Below are 19,450 nucleotides of genomic sequence, written 5' to 3'. Positions count from 1 at the left end.
TTTGGTTGAGAGTCAACCGACTCTACCGCTGAGCCCACAGCCTCTAAAGGAAGCAATGTTCTTATTATTGTGATTGAAAGTATCAAACGATAGAGAAAAGAACATTTTTAGCCAGCTCGTAGTTGGTTAGTCGTCTGGCTCCACTACACACTCTGCTTCTGTGCATTTACACCTTTTTTTGAAGAAATGTGGGCTCAATGCTGTATTTTAAAAACAAAATAATACAATCAAACAGAAAAATGGGGCTTGTAAGTTCTCTTCCCTGTATTACAACCTTTTCACTTGTTTGCCTTGAATGAATTTAAAGTAAAATGACACTTTGTTTGTACATTACTGAACCGTAGCGTAGCATAGCATAGCGTACCTCTTTGACTCACTTCACTATTCCTTAGATTACTTTGTCTTGGACTCCAAAGTTGGTTTTAAGTAAAGTCACCGTCATGAATCAGTCACTGTAGTTTAATAATCAAAATGATCATGTCAGCCATATTTGTGGATCACTATCTCTCACAGTCTCTTTTGCCCTCCCTGCTTCCTGCTCGAGACTCCCCCCTCCCCCCCTCTCCCCTTCATGTTGCTGAATGAATGACTCGCTCTCTGTCCATGTCATTGATCAGACCCTTGCAGCGGCAGTAACTTCCTGGAAAGACAAGCCAAGCCATCCTCAGAGCAACAATCCTTCTATTGAGCCTCGCTCTCTCTGGCCAACTTGATTCTCGCCGAGAGTGAAGATCCAGAAGCGGTCACTTATCGTCATGGAAACCAGAGTGCTCGGGGTGCACATGAGAGCATGCATTGATGATCTGTAGAGATAGTTAGTCTTTGGCAGAAATGATACAAGACTAAAGCCGAATCTGATTGATGACAAGAAATGAACCAATCGCAGCCCACGAGTGACCCATCTCAACACGAAAACAAAAGCTGGGTCACACGCAGGATTTATTCAGAGCAAGTGACGTGAAACCGTAACCATAGCAACCACTTTCCACAATCCAACAGACCTTTTAGCTATCTGCTTTTGGTAATCAAGCAGTTCTTTAAAATGAACAACTCTGAGCAGCAAGAGGCAAAGACGTAATGGTCTTTATTGACACCTATCGTCGCGAGTTTGCATCAGACCGCTTCCGCTCCAAATGCAGCCAAATTAGCATCCGTATTCCTCCACTGCCGGTTGATGCACTTTCAAAACATACCTCGGAAACTTTTGCAAGCATTAGTTTGTCATAGGACCAGTCAGAGACGGAACAACATCCATTTGACGTGCTATATGTATGTGCTATTTTTTATGTAATATCTATTTATGTGCTGTTTCCAAATAAACATTCTCAACTCAATTTAGCATCTACTTGAAAGCAGAAACACATGTTTTAATACTTGGAAACAAATTCAGGCGTCAAGGGGTTAACGCTGACATACCTGGAGCTAAAACCCAAACTCAAGTTACCGGATTATAAAAAGGTTTAGAGCTCTCGGTGTGTTGAATGAATGAATGGATTTTTATTTTTGTGTCATGTCCAAATTAGGACCCATCCCTTTCAGGGTTATAAGACACCATAAAACTGTACAAAATTACAACATTGTGTTATAAGTGATATATGTTTTTAATCAAATGTGTCTGGCTCAATGTTAAAGTCAGCACTTAACAGATACTCCTCACATTTACACGATGTGCCTTAAAATGCCCTCAAAAAAATCTTCATAGTGTTAGTTTGTAATGTCAGTGGAATAACGGGCTAACGTTTGGGTCACAGGACATTAAGCTAATGCATATTAGGTATGAGTAAAACACAAGTAGCTGTAATGTTAAAAAGATTTGAGCTTGTATTGCGCTGTTCTTTTACTCCGCAGGTCTCACACCTACACATTCACATGACACGCAGCAAAGGCCTGAGGTCAGATTTGAACCCACAGCCACTGCTGGAGGACCACAACCTCGATACATGGGAGCCGCATTATGACCGCTCAGCTACTGGCACTTTCAAACATAGTGAATAGAATTGAATAATATAGAATATATAATGTGGAATAATGAATAGTTTACCTGCTTTCAAACCGTATTAGAGCGCTGAAACCCGAGTCAAAACGAGACGTCTGTGATTCTCTTATTTGTAAAATATAAAGAAACGTTTGCTAAAGTCGCTTTGTATTTACCAAAGGGGTTTTTAAGAACAATCAGAGCACAACAAACTCCCCTATTTTCAATGAACGGATAAATGAGCTGGACTCTGTCTGCTGTGTTTCCATCCCAGTTCGAGAAGCAAACTCTCAGACGGTTTGCGTGACACCTCTGACATAAACTACGCTGGCTGCTCTGTTTTTGTATAATTATTTCTTTTCTAATTGCGTGTTGGAGACAGACTTAGAATTAGTGTGAAAAGTGTGGAGAAGGGCTCAGCGTGTGTTGTGTTTTTGTGCCGTGGGCTGGGTGTGGCTGTGAGCGGAGCCACATCTTCATCCAGAACTGGGAGGGGACGCAGCTTAAATGTACAATAAGCAGGCTTACTCACTGATCCCCTCTTTATAGTTAGCCTTTGGTTATCAAATAGATTTTAAAAGGCTTGTGTTGTTTTGTAGATCAGGTCTGATAAAAGGTATTTAATCCTTAAGACTGGCTCTTGAGTAAACGGTCTCACCACAAAGCAAGGAAGCTCACTGTCATTTATCCAGAACTTTTCAAACGGATGAAAGATTTGTCTGATAAAGTGACAAAGTCCCAGGTTACAAATATGATGTGATGCTGAGAGCTGAACATGAAAATCTTCATCATCAGCTTTGGAAATCTTCATCTCCACTTGTGTGTGACTAATGGTTGTCATGACAACAACAAGTTAAAAAAAAAACACGTGTCTAGGAATGTTGCTGTGAAGGACCCAAATAGAAAGAGTGTTTTTGTTTTGGATACAGAGGGATAGATGGAGAGGTATCTGTCAGTGACTCCTCCTGGATGTCTTCTTTTTTTTTTTTTTTTCCTGCCCGGACAAGCTGCCGTTCACATTCCTGAATTGCCATCTTTCTTGAACACAAGCGCGTACACACAGCACTCTCAGCTGCTCGCTGTACAGGCAAAGAGAAACCTGTCAGATCTACGTTGATTTCATGATCAGGGGTGACGAAAAAATATCGGGAGTTTCCCTCTCGCCACCCAGCGTGTTTGATCAGTGGGGGTCTTTAGCCTCCTCGAACACTCCTAAAAGGTGAACAACTTATCAGAGTGTGTGTGTGTGTGTCTCTCTCTCCATCACCACGTCGCCCTCTTCTTCTTTTCCTGCTCTCACGCACACAGACACTATTTCAGTCACTGATGAAGATCAACACAAAGAGCGTTTGTTTCACACAGCCACATCGTTAATCACTCGTTGGTTCTTTCTCTCTCCTCTTCTCTCTGTGTGTCTCTATGAATCTCTGTCTTCTTTTGTTCATCTCTCCTTCAGTATGTGTTGTGGTATTCTTTTTATCTTTGCTCTCTTTTTTTTTTTCTCTTTCTGCTGAGTGTGTAGCCCACAGGATGAACAGAATAAGCTTGCTGTGTGTGTGTGTGTGTGTGTGTGTGTGTGTGTGTGTGTGTGTGTGTGTGTGTGTGTGTGTGTGTGTGTGTGTGTGTGTGTGTGTGTGTGTGTGTGTGTGTGTGTGTGTGTGTGTGTGTGTGTGTGTGTGTGTGTGTGTGTGTGTGTGTGTGTAACATGCTTGTCTTGTGTGCATGTCCCCAACGACGTTTGAACAATGTACGACTGTGTTGTTTCTTGTACGAAGCCAGCAACAGAATACGAGTAGAGGGTATCCAGCAACCACACACACACACACACACACACACACACACACACACACACGTATGTAGAAACACACACACAGGGTGATGGGCTTCCTGGGAAGTGCACAGAGGGCTCACACATGAGCTTAAAAAGCCGCTTCATACAAAGGGGAAGCAGTGGACACACACACACACACACACACACACACACACACACACACACACACAGTTTTTCTCAGACATGTCTATGAATAGCCTTACATGGGGAAAAAATCTAATTAGAGACTTTTCACATCCTCATTTTGTTTTTTTGACCTAATTCTTGAGATTGCTCAAAAATGGTTGAAGTGGTTAAACGTTTGTTTTCGAGTGCCGCTGTGTTCGCCAAAGAGCCAGTTCACGATGTCGCCTGTATGATTACATGTCAGCTTTTTTTGGTGCAACTTTGTTTCCAATATACAGTCGAACACCAAATGTTTAGTTGTATGAGTCTACGTGACACATTTTCACTTCTTTCTTTCACAGAAAATCTCAACACTGAGATTGTCACTTTTTCCGATGAGGAGCGCGTTACAAGTGGATAAACTCGTTTGTTGTCCGTTCAGTGTGGAGGTGACGTGGATGAGGTCAGAAACAGGGTTATAGACTGTTCACACAAGGACGTAGTCTCAGTGACATCACCCGATCGTTTCTGAAGTGGACCAGCTTTCAGTTCACAAACTGAAGCCTTGACAGACAGCTACAGTGCACCTATCCGCTGGTGGGGTCAGCCACGCCCTTTATTCTGTAACACATACATGTGTGTTGGGGGGGGGTCTGAGTTGACCCCGGGGCCGCCCAGTCACAGGAGACCACAGAGCATCCAGCCCGAGTCACATTTTATACACACAGTTGTGTAGAGCTGAACTTACACTTTGACTGAGATCGGTCAAGGCAGAGGTCCCACAAAATTCCCCAAACAAACATTTGGATTAAAAAGCAAAACGATTGGATCTGTGACGATTCCTCGAATCGGGGTTTGTCAACAACCATTCATTTGCTCTTCTTTTCTCACAAATTTTAACTTAAATTTTTGACGCAGCGTCGAAAGTGTTGCTCTCCAACATGCGTTTTGTTTGCCGTGTTTCACTTTCGTATTTAAACGTATTTCGTCAGTTGCAAAATGAAAAAAAAGGTGAGCTCATGCTTGGATGTAGTGAAAGACGGTGAAGCTGAGACGGACATGTCTGAAACGGTTCCATGTGGATTTCCCTGTCCTCCTCGGGACGTGTTAGGAAAGCTGTAGGGAAGTGAGTGAGAGGGGAGGGAGCGAGGGCTTGACTCACTGACTTAACGGCGCTTTGACAGCACTAGATTGCGAGCAGAGACACTTACCCAAGCACACACACGCTTACACACACACACACACACACACACTTACACATTTACACACAGCGCTAAAAGACTGCTGGTGATCCTTGAGGCCTGCCATGTCAACATGTCAATCGTCAGCTATCATTCCCTCTGTTTTCTTTATACACACACACACACACACACACACACACACACACACACACGCACACGCACGCACAGTCATACATGCTGTGCTGTATAAGTGTGTCACCAGGGTAAAGGAGAGCAGTAGACTACTAGAGCACCAACTGTGTGTGTGTGTGTGTGTGTGTGTGTGTGTGTGTGTGTGTGTGTGTGTGTGTGTGTGTGTGTGTGTGTGTGTGTGTGTGTGTGTGTGTGTGTGTGTGTGTGTGTGTGTGTGTGTGTGTGTGTGTGTGTGTGTGTGTGTGTGTGTGTGTGTGTGTGTGTGGGTGGGTGGGTGTACGTTCTCCCATAGGAGCCCTGATGGAGTTACACACTTACACACACACACACTCTCTCTCTCTCTGTAAGTCGCGGCAGGATCAGGTGTGAATTTCTGCTCCACTTGCGGTCCCACAGTTTGTCCTCTCGCCCTTCCTACTCTCTCAGAAAACGATGGGATATTAATGACGTGTTTGATAAATAATTCCTGGGCCTTCTTCCTGCCCCCCCCCACCCCCCACCCCCACCCCGTCCTGTCTTTGAGTGCTGTTTGAGAGCCAGATCTGGGACACATGGGACAGACCTGATCTTTGTATTGGGTCATATATTGAAGTCATTTCCCAGACGGGAGACCGGACCGACGGCGGCCATCATTAAAGGTGCTTGTGCACTTGAAACATTCTGAGCTCGCACAGATTGGCTTTAAAAGCACAGGATGTGAATCAGTTGAGGAGCTGGACAGCCCTGGGGACGAAGGTTGCTCTTTCTGCTCCGTGTCCTGCAGCGGGGACAGCGAAGCAGGTGTCCTGAGGGGGAGCGCAGCGTGTGAAGGGGTCCAGCATGAACTGGAATAATAACTCTCCTGGTAGTCTTGAGGCCGTCCTGACTGAGGACACAAATGAGGAACATTTGCATCCTTTGTGCCTCCTGTTTGATTCCAGCGAAGCGCTTCCTGTCCACAATCAGAAGGTTTGAAGTGACCACGTTAAAGCAGCCGCTCACTGAGTCACTTGAATTACCTTCCTGAAGCCTCTCTCTCTCTCTCTCTCTCTCTCTCTCTCTCTCTCTCTCTCCTTCTCTCTCTGTCTCTCTCTGTCTCTCTCTCTCTCTCTCTCTCTCTCTCTCCTTCTCTCTCTCTCCTTCTCTCTCTCTCTCTCTCTCTCTGTCTCTCTCTGTCTCTCTCTCTTTCTCTCTCCTTCTCTCTCTCTCTCTCTCCTTCTCTCTCTCTCCCTCCCTCTCTCTCTCTCTCTCTCTCTCTCTCTCTCTCTCTCTCTCCCTCTCTCTGAATGTTCCTGTTTCCACTTTGTTCTTTGATGGAAGCTTGACCACAGACAGACGCTGTGGTTTCAGTGTTGAACTCTTTTTTTTTTTTTTTTTTCCTGCTCTGGCTTTCGTTTGGTGCCAAGTGTTCCTCAGTAGTAAGCTCCTGGCTCGTCTGTATCCGCTGCTTTCTGATCTCCTGACACTTTCAAGAGAACAGTTGGCCACACATCCTGTTTGCTCTCACAAACACTGTTTGCAGTTTGTGATGTCAAAATTAAACAAAACGCAACAGAAATCAATACATCTGAAGTGCTTTTATGATTGAATCAACTCATACACTCTGTTATTGAGAGTCATGCTTCACACACACATACACGCACACACATTGTTGCTCCACACGTGCAGCGTTTGTTGGATTCGACGTTGAACTCTGATAATGTTTTACATTTATGGACTCTGAAGATGTCAGATGGAGTTACACGGTCACTGAATCGAGCGCACACACAAATGCATGACAATAGCCCTCAGGCGCGCGCACATCTGCTTAATCCCTCACTGTATACATGTTCCTCCCTGCGTGCTCGGAAACATATTAGTGAATCACATGAATCCTAACTCGGAGAAACGTCTCAGTCGTGAGTAGAGCGATTCAATTATTTAGACTCCGACGAAGAGAAGGCGGGATTTCTGTCTTTGACGAGTCGCAGCGCTACACTTTGTCTTCTTGATACGAGATGCCTTCATTACTCTCTCTCTTTCTCTCTCGATCGCCCTTGCTCCTTCTCCGTTGACCTTTTCCACAAACAGGGGGACGGACACGATTCAGAGATCTTTGTGTAAAACGCGTCCGTCCTTCCGTTTGGTCCTCGCCGTGGAAACGACCCTCGAAGCGACAAACTCTAATCTGGTGTGTTTCTCTGTCCCTCTCTGCAGAAGTCGGATCATGGCCAGGTGTTGCTGGACGCCGTCTTTAAGCACCTGGAGCTGACCGAGAGAGACTACTTTGGCGTGCACTTGGCTGATGACTCCTTAGATTCACCAGTCAGTATCATGTTTGTAATCCATACGAGTGTGTGTGCGTGTGTGTTTGTGTGTGTGTGTGACTGACGGGTCGAGCTGCAGGTGGCAGCCATCAATCACAGCTGTTAAAAGCAGAGGGATATGACACTCATCATACATAAACAGTGATTATTCCTGTGACATCCTGGTGGGTGGGATTATGAAATGCTGTTATTATGTCACGCGGCTGTCTTTTTTGCTTACAAGTTGTGTAAACACAGGGAACACTCCTAATCCCACTGCTTCCTGATTGAATAGAGTACAGCACAGTGGAGCACTATGCAGCGTGTCTTTTTCAATAAGTCCTTAGCTACCATAAGACATCATCTAATGTTAGCAATCCACCCCCATCCTAGCTAAAATATCAGCTCCATCGCTGTGCTTTCTCTGTGAAGAAAGTTCCAGTGTGTTTCACGATGAGGCGTCGGCACAGTAAATGTGTTCAAAGATGTGTGTCCGTATTCCAGATCAAATTCAAATAGCTCCTGTTGGTCCTCGTTAGATGCCCCATGTACAGAGGCGTGGTCCTTGACACAATGCTTTCTGGGTAAAATCCCGACCTTGTGTACGTCATCCATAATCCCTTGACTTCAGCAGCTGATAAAAAACAAACAAACAGTGGTGCCGGTGGCCGCCATGTATGAGTGGTTAGGGAGGAGCGTCGCCTATACAGATACTGTGGTCCTCACAGCGGGCAGCCCGGGTTCAATTCCGACCGGTGGCTCCATGCCACTCACTCTTTCCCCAATTTCGGATTCTCTAATAAAGTCATAAAAACATCCCAGAAGAAAGAGAATATAGTTCTCGCTGGGTTGTGGATGCATCAAATGAATCTTGAATCTGGTGTCTGTGGTCGCCGATTGGTTCTCATTTGGTTGTTATGCTTGAACCAATCACAAAAAGTCTCCTCACATAGTCGCTATGAATGACAGTCTTTCAGTTACCGATCAATTTTACAGCAGTGTGATGATCATTTGTCCCATTTACAACGTTAATAAAACTTAAAGCTATTCCACTTCATAACAGCATTTTGATCTTTCCACCCAGAGCATGATGTCAGAGGAAAAGGGATTTAATATTGTGAATTACATTAAGCAAAAGGTCATGGTGGTGTGTGTGTGTGTGTGTGTGTGTGTGTGTGTGCATCAATATAGGATACATGTGTTTGTCTCTAGAGAGAGAGGCTCTTTTTGGATCACTCTCATAAAATCACATGCAGAAAATGCTAGATTGTACACTTACAGCATCTCAGTGCATATAGGAAAGACGTGTATATAGTAGGTGTGTGAGTGTCTATGTGCACTGTGTTAACGTATATGTGACTGCCTGTGTGTGTGTTTTGAATAATTGACGCCGTGTATTCGTGCTGTGGAAGCGTTCCGGTGTCTCTAAGTGTCTCTCAATCAATATTTTACAGCGCTGGCTGGATCCCAACAAGCCCATCAGGAAACAGTTAAAAAGTAGGTGAAACGCACGACACACACCTCCTTAATGTAACCTGTTCACCAGCACACCAGCACCACAGCTCGCTGATGACCAACGTGCTTAGTTTTCACAAACTAGTGTGAAGCAGTGCAGCCTTACTTTACAGTTAATCGTCTCCACTCCACCCAAAGCCAAAACGTGTCCAGTTGAAACCCCCCCCCCCCCCTTGTCTCCCTTAAGCAACAGCTAAACTCCAGTTCAACTCCACTCCTTTTTGATAATGAGTAATAGAATTTGTAACATGTATAACAATTAAGAAGAAGCCAATGTGAGAAATACAGTCGCCCCTCAAGCAATGACTGAACTGTGTTTCAACTCTGTTTTCATGCCGGGTGACGGCACAACCGCAGGATTTTACTTTCAACACAATTCTTTGAATTACACCGACGTGTTTGAACAAATGTCCTCTTTCTTTCTTTCTTTTTTACCCGTTGGGTCTTTTTTATTTTTATTTTTTTTTCAATTGTTTTTTTACTCTTTAACCCTTTATCGGGCAAGTGACGTATTTTTGGTAATTTCCGTACACGTTACATATGGCCAGCCTTCTGCACCTCAGTAATGTCGAGAAGCATGTGATCCTCACTCAGCCAATCAGAAGAGATCACCCTACATAACTGATCCTGCTATTGTGGCATTTGAACTAAATATGGTAACTCTGTCAATGTTTATTTTTCTTAATGAAATTAAAAGAAATTCAATTTTTTTTCACATAAATAAAATTCTGTTATGTCCCCCAATAACTTGAATTCAATGTTTGAATCTCAAAGTATTTCAATGAGTGCCCTATAAAGAGTTAACAAAAAAAGCAAAAAAAGAGAAATGGTGAGAGCTTTGAATGATAGATTCTCTTTGGGCTTCTCTTTTCTAGAAGTGTAACATGACATTTGTTTTTTTTTCTCCTCTAACCACATGGAAAAACTCTTATACTGATCTTTAGATAAAGCACTTTCACTTCTCTATGAGAGGAATCACAAATAGATGCAGGCGCTGCCTTAAACAGACTGAATAGCTGAGTTTATACTATCATGAACATTGTGCTGAGAAATCTGACGTGTCTCCTCTTAACCCTTCACCTCCATCGTTTCAGGAGGCTCTCCCCATAGCCTGAGCTTCAGAGTCAAATTCTTTGTGACCGACCCCAACAAACTTCAGGAAGAATACACACGGTAAGAGTGTTTGTAAATGCAAGGCTTCAATACTGAAGAGTAATGATTTTCAACTTCAAAGGGGGCTTTAGGAGGTATCATAGTGTAGATGTAGATAGGCGGTGTTGGACCGCTCTTGTTCATTGAGCTCTGGATGATAACAATGATGATGATGATGATGAGGGGAAGGTTAACACAGTGACTCACTCTGCTGCTTTTCACACCATATCACTCCGCTTGTGATGCGATTATTTCCCCCGGCTGATTAGAACGTGGACGAGGAAGCAGTCTTTTGTGTTTGTGCTGCTTTATTCCAAAAAAAAATAAAAAATCAAGAGGGGGGGGGGGAGCTTTTAGAGCTGTAAGGTTAAAGTATGTGTTTGGAAATATCAATCACACAATAAAACAAATGCCTATACAGACAAAGGTGGAGATTCATTTTTTTTTTATGACTGATGGTCAAAAACAAACTGAGCCACTGTGTCCTTTTGGTACCGATGTGTACAGAAACATGTCCTGAGTGATCTGGGATTTTTTTTTTGGGGGGGGGGGGGGGTCGACACCGACAAGTCGAGAGGCTGTAGTCTCTCGTCTCTCAACAGGAAGGATGAGGGTTCGATCCCAAGCTCCTGCAGCTACATGTTCCGATGTGTCCTCGGGGGGGGGAAAGACAGTGAAGCCAGAGTTGATCAGTGGCGCACGATGAATGATGTGATCAGTTACTTGTGATGGTCGCTTTACATAGACACTCCCTGAATGGGTTGGTGTGAAAGTGCCAAGCATGTAGGATTATTTGGCAGCAGATTTCTCATCAGATTTAACTGCTGGCGAGCTGCCACTGCAGCAAACAATCGGTACAATTATCACGATGGAGAAACACGGCTCAGAATGGGCACATAACGTCCCCCCAGCTCGTCGTACTAGAAGGCACATATTTCATGCTTGGTAAACATATTTATGCTCTGTACATGTTCAGTAAACAAGAACATAATGTAAAGGTTGGTAGTATGAGAACAGCTTTTGGGATCTAATTATAGGCTGCAAATGAAAACCCAGCACCGGAGCATCATCCTCTCTGGTGGATTCTTGCTCATTAAAGGAAAATAAGGAAATCTGTATGTTGTTGTATTAAGGCCGTTATGTGGAGTCCAACCCACATGCCTGCAAACATAAGGTCTGCAGCAGCACAGCTCGACATAAACAGCATGCAGAGGAGGCGTCACGGCACCATATCGCCTTTTCCGCCTGCTGTTTATTTCAGTCTCTGAGTCGTGGCCTCGCTCCCTGAGCCTCATTAACACTTTGTATACAGCTTGTTAGAGCCGGGAGGAGGCCTTGGATCTGAAATGTGACTCTGGCGTGTTGTGCAATCCAGTCCAAGACTTGCACTCGATCCCGAGAGTTAAGACAGCTTCCTCTACTTATCCCCCGTCCTTAAAACGACTTCAGAAGTCACTTTAAATCACAGGAATGTGCCGTTACAATTCTATGAGGTTTATCGTGGACATTTGTTGGAGTAGGGCGAGAAAGGAGCTTTTTGCCTTTATTTTGATGGTGCCGGGGATAGATTAGGAGAGAGAGAGCGCCTCCCTGCATGGGGCGCAACCTAACCACTAGGCCATCTCCACCCCACCTGACAGAAGAAATGATCGTACTTCTAATTAAACAAAGACCTCACCTAAAGGGTATCCATTCATTTTACACAACAGGAACAACCATTATAATCTGACCAGCAGGCATCTCTCTGTCCATGATAATATTCCCAATTAATACCGAGGGAATGGTGCACTGCTCTCTTATCCTAATGCATTCTCTTGTTCCCCCCTCAGGTACCAATATTTCCTTCAGATCAAGCAGGATTTATTAACTGGAAGGTGAGTGTGTCCTTTGCGTATTAGCTGTTTTTTTTTTTCCAGACACGCTGACCTCACAGAGTTGTCGTTGTTGCATTTGAGATTGTTTGAGATGTGAATTCTCAAAATAGATGTAAGCGTTCTCAGTCTTTGAAATGAGCCACGTTGTGTTCTTGCATTGATCCCATACTGAATATGTACCATTCTTGTCTTTGTGTTCCTGGGATTTCCAAGACTGCCCTGTCCACACAACACTGCAGCACTGCTGGCATCCTATGCTGTTCAATGTAAGTACTGTACTGCTCCCTGGATACAGCCACTGTACACAGCGGTGGAAAAGGCAATTCATTAGGCCTGTCTTAAGCTGCTCACACTGTTAAATGTAATGACTGCGGTCGCTCCAGTGCGTTTAGAGCTGCTGCTCCGAAGCCATTATGATTCAATTAAGCCGTGTGGTGATATTTGATTGTGTGTGCAATGACATCAATATTAAATGTAGTGCTGGTTTTGTTTTCTTCACTGTTGGGACTCCTTGTTTTTCCAAATATGGTGAGGCAAACAAATGGAACTTATTTTCTAGAAACCATGAAGCATCGTACTTGAGGGCTAAAAGAATAGAATCGACATTAAAAGACAGAAACAGACATTTTAAAACAGTCATTCAGTTTACTTGGCAAACAAATTGATGATCTAAGCCCCCCCCCCCCCCCCCCCCCCCTTTGTTAGTTCCTTGCTTACAACACTGCTCCAACACCTCATGGCCCACATGCGGCAGAAACCAGAGGTTTAAAAACATCTCTTCACCCACAGTCGAGCTCACGCTAGCGGACTTTCAGCCTCAGCGCTAATCTCATCTACTGTTGTGATGTAGCGTGTGGGTTAAATGCTGACTGGGCTCCTCTGTCATCACAATAATGACTCCTGACACACTGCTCTGTCTGTCCGTCTCGCTCTTTATCTCTCTCTCTCTCTTTTTTTTTTTTTTTTTTTACTGCTGCTCATTGTTTTCACTCAGCCTGTTTTGCCTTCTGTCTGCCTCGATCTTTTTTTATTTTTTTATCTCTGTTTAGTCTTTCTCATCACTCTCTGCTTATCCCTTATTTTCACACCCATAAACCCCCCCCCCCCCCCCCCCCCTCTCTCTCTCTCTTACTCCACCCCTCCCCCTCCTTTCTGCTGCTTCCCTCCTCGCTCCTCCACCTCTCTGGTGTATTTTGTAGGGAATTTGCACAGCAGCTACTGTATATAGGTCAGTGAAGAGATTTGGTCTAGACTACCAACATCATGACACTACTGCTTTTTATCCCCAGTCACACACACACACATGCACACACACACACTCTGTTGCTAGGTGCATGTTGTTACTTCCCTCAGTGCTAGTCCAGATTATGAAGATAAATGTTTGCTTTGGAAAAAAAAGAAGCAGCTGCTAATTCAGTTATCTGAGCCCCAAGTGCCAGCAGTGATCACTTTCAATCCTACACTTAAGCATGCACTCTCGAATCCCACCCAGCAGGCCTGGATTCTTCTTTTAAATGGACCGAATGCTGTCTGGAGAGCACGGCATCCCCCTCCTCAGTATCGAGGCTTCTCGGTGAAAGAAATTCAGAATTTTTTTATTTTTGTTTTTATTTATTTTTTCCAGGAGATGTGGTTTTGGTGAATGCAGAATTTCATATTTATAAACATGTTGCCTCATCGAACACTTATTAAGGCCCTGACACACCAAGGAGACGGCAAAGAACTAGATGGGATGAAGTGGGGACGCCTCACACACACCGCAAAGACGGTCAGCTGACGAATAACCACCACGTACGTTCTGGGCACGCGTGAGAGGAAATAAGTCTCCATGCCAGCAGGTGGCGGTAGTCGCTAATAGTCATACCAAAAAGGGCAAACCGAAAGAGGACTCGGAAGAATGCGGATATACTGTGTGTGTGTATATATATATATATATATATATACTGTTTTTCTTCCTGAACTGAACAGCCAATCACAGTGATTCCTCTCATTGCGTAAACTGCGCAGACAGACGCCTATTCAACGTGTCGGATCTGCCGAAAAAAAAAAAAAAAGCTGACGGAGCTGGACACACAGTGATGATCACTCAGGAAACACCTTTAAAGCTGCTTCATGATTGGAACGAAGTCTGCTTTTTTAATGTCTACATATTGATAGAGCTGGGTGCTTGGAGAGTAAACAATCAGATTTTCTAACAATTGTTGTTCAGGGAAAGCTTAGGGAAATCATCATGCATGTATCTTCACTTGCACCAGGTTAATCCCCCCCAAACCCCATAAATCCATCATCTCAAACAGAGAGTGTTATATCTTCTTTTAATGGTTCTACTGGTCAATAAAATCCTGTTCTAGAAGAATGACTTCAGCAGCAGTCTTTCCACTTCAATCCAGTCATCACTTGCATAACGGATTTCGCATCCAAAGATGAACACAGTGGGAGAGATCAGGCTGTCCTTCGAGCTTCACGGGCCTTAATGGTGAACCTTGTTGAAGTAATAACCCACTGTGTGAAGATGTAAGCTATTGACTGAACATACATTTCTCCCTGGAGTGTGCACATCAATAAGTGGTTCAGCTTGAATTGATTAGTCGCTCAATATGCTTAGGCTACTGGCTACTAAGGTTAGTCCAGGGACTACTTGAGCGAATTGATGATTCTGAGCTTCGACTGCCGGCCAGTGAGCTAAAGGCTTCGGGGATTTGCTTTGTGCGTGTTCACTGTGAGCGCTCAGAAAGCTAATCTTTGAACCATATTGTATATCATAGTATCTACACTCCCTTCTTTCTTTAGATAGTAGTTTGATTTGCTAGATCTGATGTTTTGTGGCATGTTTAAAATGCTTTAGGCTCTTGCTTTATGATATCTGTTCCTTAGAAAGCAGCCTTATTACTCTTGTCTTTTCATCTATTTTTGAACATGCTTATATTGTTTTTGCTGTATTCACAAACAATCGTAGCATGTCTTTGGACCAGCTTGGTATATGGACTGATAACATGACTACACCAGGCTTGTGTTGACTATAGTAACACTAACTCCTGCGCCTTCGTACGAAATAACACTTCAGTGTACAAACGTATTCTTTTGTCCTGTGGTCCTCAACACTGAGATTAGATCCAGAGATGTCCTCTATGTGCACCGCTTTCTTCATACAGTAGATCGTTAGAGGCTGTGAGAATTTTCAGCCGAGGTGTGAAGCTTTTTTTTTTTTTTTACAATTGTGATCATAATAGTAACCGAGGCTCTCCTGTATAAACTCATTCACACCACACATTTATAATAGGAGACATGCAACACTGTGAGTAAAAGAAAGATGTGTAAAAAAAACAAAAAAAAACAATGGATGATGACACACAGGGTCCATGTTTGCTGGAGTTTTCACTTTAGATGGTCGTGGTTGAATTGGCTCGATGGGTCTCATTGTCCCTTATCTGCTTTAAAGAAGCAGGTCGTGTTCAGAAAATGATAGATTATGTTCAGACCACACGTTTGAAGAAACTAATTATAGAACATGGCATACAAGTGAAGAGGGTGTTTTCAACGACACAAGGATAAACAGTTCTCTTTGTTTAACAGGATATGATTAAACCGATTTTTGTTATGGGTTGGTTTGCACCAGTTTATTACGAAATAAATGTCACCATCATTTTTCTAAAGTATTTATTATGAATGATACGGGCACAGTGGGTGTGGAGCTCTGGCTCATCTGTTTTTCCTCCACTGTGTTCAGTTGTGATAGTAGTGATCATCTCTCTCTCTCTCTCTCTCTCTCTCTCTCTAGCTGAACTTGGGGACTACAGTGAAACGGAGCATTCGTCCGGCTACCTGTCGGAATACTGCTTCATCCCCAATCCCCCACAAGACTTCCACAAAGAGGTCTCGAAACATCACCAGCAGCACAGGTACACCGACACACGGATACAAGCACGCACATTCTCATGAACGTGCAAGTTACTCTTCAAACTATTCACAGTTTGTATACATAGTTTGCTGTACCTGAAGCTGTGTATTTTTTCATCAGTACTTTATATTGAACTAAGTGAAAATTAAATTCAAATTAAATTCATTTTGTTTCAAACAAAACTACTACCTAACATGTTCAGGTTTCTGCTACCAAACAAACCCTCCTTTAAGAACTGAGGATACCCATCCAGAATTAAAACAAGTATCCTTCCTGCTTCCAGTCGTTCCAACATTAAAGTCCCCATCATCGTCAAAAGAAAAGACAAGAACAAGCTCTATCACGTTCATGATGATATAAACTGTTAAATTATAGTTAGCATTGAGACAAGAACACATGATAAAGTCCAATTACTGAAACATTGTCTTCCTTTAGTTTACAGAAATGATGTACATCTAGCAATCAGTCAATTTTTACAAAGCACCAATTGATGACACAAGTTAAGTCTAGACAGGTTAAGACTGTACACCGTGTTCTGATGAGGGAGATGCATTATTTATCCACCATGAGCGAGAGCTTGGAAACATGTGGCAACAGTGCAAAAGAAAAAAAACTGCCACACTTTGTCTCTAATCAAAGTTTTCTTCGCTTTCCACCTTCCTCCTCATTCCTGTCTGTCCTCTCTCTCTCTCTCTCTCTCTCTCTCTCTCTCTCTCTCTCTCTCTCTCTCTTTTCCCACTCTCTCCCTCTCTCAGTGGTCTATCTCCTGCCGAGTCGGAGTTTAATTATCTGAACACAGCACGAACGCTGGAGCTCTACGGGGTTGAGCTGCACTATGCAAGGGTAAGTAAGGGTTTACTCAGTGACTCTTAACACCTGTGTGTGTGTGTGTGTGTGTGTGTGTGTGTGTGTGTGTGTGTGTGTGTGTGTGTGTGTGTGTGTGTGTGTGTGTGTGTGTGTGTGTGTTGTATATCTGTTTTTGTCGATGGCTTCATAGTTTTTCTCCCAAGTCAGAGGTCATGTTACCTGTTGAAAAAAACTTTGTGTGAAAACTTTATTCACTGTGAGCCAGTGATATCAGAATTTATTCTACAAAATCCCAATCTGCCCCGGGCAGTCAAAACACTGAAGACCCAAGGATGTTTTCTTTCCTGCATTAGCGGAGAAGGAATGGGAACAAGTTGGAGGAGCTGCTTCGTACAGTAAAGAGCAGAACTGTAGCTGAGCAGGAGATGGAAGCAGATTGGCCAAACTTGTTTATCACATCACACGAAATCATGGGACATGATCTGGTCTGGAAGGCAATAAACCGCATATGTTACGAGGAGATTTTGAAAAGATTTATCAGTAGATGAATTTATCGTAAAACGATGTACAATTTGAATTGTGCATCAATGCAGTAATCAAGAAATAAAAAATAAATCTATACATTTTCAGACTTAAATCAAACGTTTCTGTCTTCAGGAGGACAAGAAAATGAGTTTGATCTAACTCCTTATAACGTGTGTTTCCCTCTCTTCAGGACCAGAGCAACACAGAGATTCTTATTGGGGTTATGTCTGCCGGGATTGTGGTTTACAAGAACAGGGTACGGATCAACTATTTCCCATGGTGAGTAACACACCCACACACAGAAACATTAAATTACATGAGTCATTAAATGTGCCTGCTCTTCACCCAAGTGTTGCTGTAATATTTATCAGTAGCTATTTAAGCCAAAACAGACTCATTGGAGTGAAGTCATCTGCCTAAAACGGGAAGGTCAAGAACCACAGAGGAATGAAATGTCTGCTTTTTTTCACCAAGATTGTGCACCTGAAATATCTACTGCACAAAGGGAGCTTGCTGTCAGAGTTTGAATAATTTGAGTTGCACCTTTAAAAGGCCCCATAAGCAAAAACAGGAAATCTTCCAGCTCTCTGTAGTGATGGAGCGGATCAGGTCACTTTGACCATCTTGTTGAGAACACACTCTTTATGAGAAGCTCCACTGTCACCGTTTGCTTTCTTTCTCTCTGGTCTGGAAGACAGTACATGAAATGTTATCAGGGACCCTTTTCTAACTGAGAAATGTATTGAAGTTAAATCTCACATAGGGATTATTGGCGTTTCACATGAATGTTTAAACCATAGTTGATTTTTTTCTAGAATTACGTAGAGGAGTCCACCTGATCTTTTTCTAAGGAGAGGGCTTAATGTTTAACTCGGTTTCCTGGAAATATTAAAGGATAACATTTGGCTGCTCTCTCTTTATACCTTTTTTTTTTTTTTTTTTTTTAAATCTCTGTCTAAGTCACTTACTCTCATCATCAGTCTTTATGATTCATTGATTCTTGGAAATCTTCCTTACTCTGCTGCTGCTGCAGCGTGGGAGGCCAAATGTTAATGGTCGCCGGGGTTGGACAGTAACCGCTCAAATCTCTGTAACTCCGAAAGATAATTCAGTCGTGTGACGGCTTAACACACACACACACACAAATGTGCACACACACACACCTTGACCGAGTGTGTGTGTGTGTGTGTGTGTGTGTGTGTGTGTGTGTGTGTGTGTGTGTGTGTGTGTGTGTGTGTGTGTGTGTGTGTGTGTGTGTGTGTGTGTGTGTGTGTGTGTGTGTGTGTGTGTGTGTGTGTGTGTGTGTGTGTGTGTGTGTGTGTGTGTGTGTGTGTGTGCGTGTGGACAACAGTGAAGATTAGTTTGTGTGCTCATGTAAGGCTTCGAGATTGAAGGATGTGGGGATACTGACATTATATGGATCACATAAATCTGGGGATTTTCCACTCGTATGGCCACAAAAAGTTAAAGGATTGAATTGAGATGGTAAAGTGACAGTGTGGATGTTCTCTCGAGGGTTTAGATAAGGCTGTACCTGTAAACAGTGAAGTTGTACACAGACTGCATGGCGGGCAGGAATCCTTAGAAAACAAGTCTCAAACTTTGACCCTTCAGTGGACGTCATTCAGAACGTGATCAAACCTGGTGAGAAACAAAAAAAAGCAAGTTTCTCTTAGCCTTTCCACTCGTGCTCACACAACTACTGAAAATGTCCTGATATGTTTCTGGGTGTGCGTCACAAACATCTGAATTGTTTTACCTCCCACCTTCATCATTACTTTACCCCAGCCAATCAGCAGTCGAGAAATCGTGACAGGGGCCAATTTTTGAGAGGAAAATTCATTGTGAGTAATTGCAGTAGGTTATGACCTTTTATATTCTGTGACCTCTATGTGACTGCTTTAATCTTTTCGCCCACAATGAAGCTTCTATTTTCTGCTCACTTTCTTATGTTCTTTTCCACACACTCATAATAAATATGAATTGGTACAGGGAAACCAGCGAAACCACCAGCGTCATCAAGGTGCTGTCCTACGTTTTCCTCGAAGATTTTTTTTAATTTATTTTCAGAAGTTCATGTGTGTAAACGGCTTCTGAGTCTCTTCTCTGTCAGCAAGAGGAAAATCAGGAG

The 19,450-nt window shown here is 43.2% G+C and overlaps 1 protein-coding gene across 2 annotated transcripts in view; it reads left to right on the top strand.

The window, feature by feature from the left end:
- Positions 1-19,450, top strand: part of ptpn4a (protein tyrosine phosphatase non-receptor type 4a) — a 73,044-nt gene that overhangs the window by 28,342 nt on the left and 25,252 nt on the right. For both annotated transcript variants that reach the window (XM_079357301.1, XM_079357300.1), the window contains exons 3-10: positions 7,460-7,567; positions 9,003-9,045; positions 10,158-10,236; positions 12,045-12,089; positions 12,303-12,355; positions 15,868-15,988; positions 16,743-16,830; positions 17,510-17,598. In XM_079357301.1, the coding sequence (XP_079213427.1) occupies positions 7,460-7,567; positions 9,003-9,045; positions 10,158-10,236; positions 12,045-12,089; positions 12,303-12,355; positions 15,868-15,988; positions 16,743-16,830; positions 17,510-17,598 (626 nt within the window). The remainder of the gene's footprint in view (positions 1-7,459; positions 7,568-9,002; positions 9,046-10,157; positions 10,237-12,044; positions 12,090-12,302; positions 12,356-15,867; positions 15,989-16,742; positions 16,831-17,509; positions 17,599-19,450) is intronic.

Source organism: Symphodus melops, assembly GCF_947650265.1.
Source record: "Symphodus melops genome assembly, chromosome: 12".
In the NCBI taxonomy this organism is placed as follows: domain Eukaryota; kingdom Metazoa; phylum Chordata; class Actinopteri; order Labriformes; family Labridae; genus Symphodus; species Symphodus melops.
Note: the sequence above shows the minus strand (reverse complement) of the source record. Positions and strands in the feature narration are given on the sequence as shown.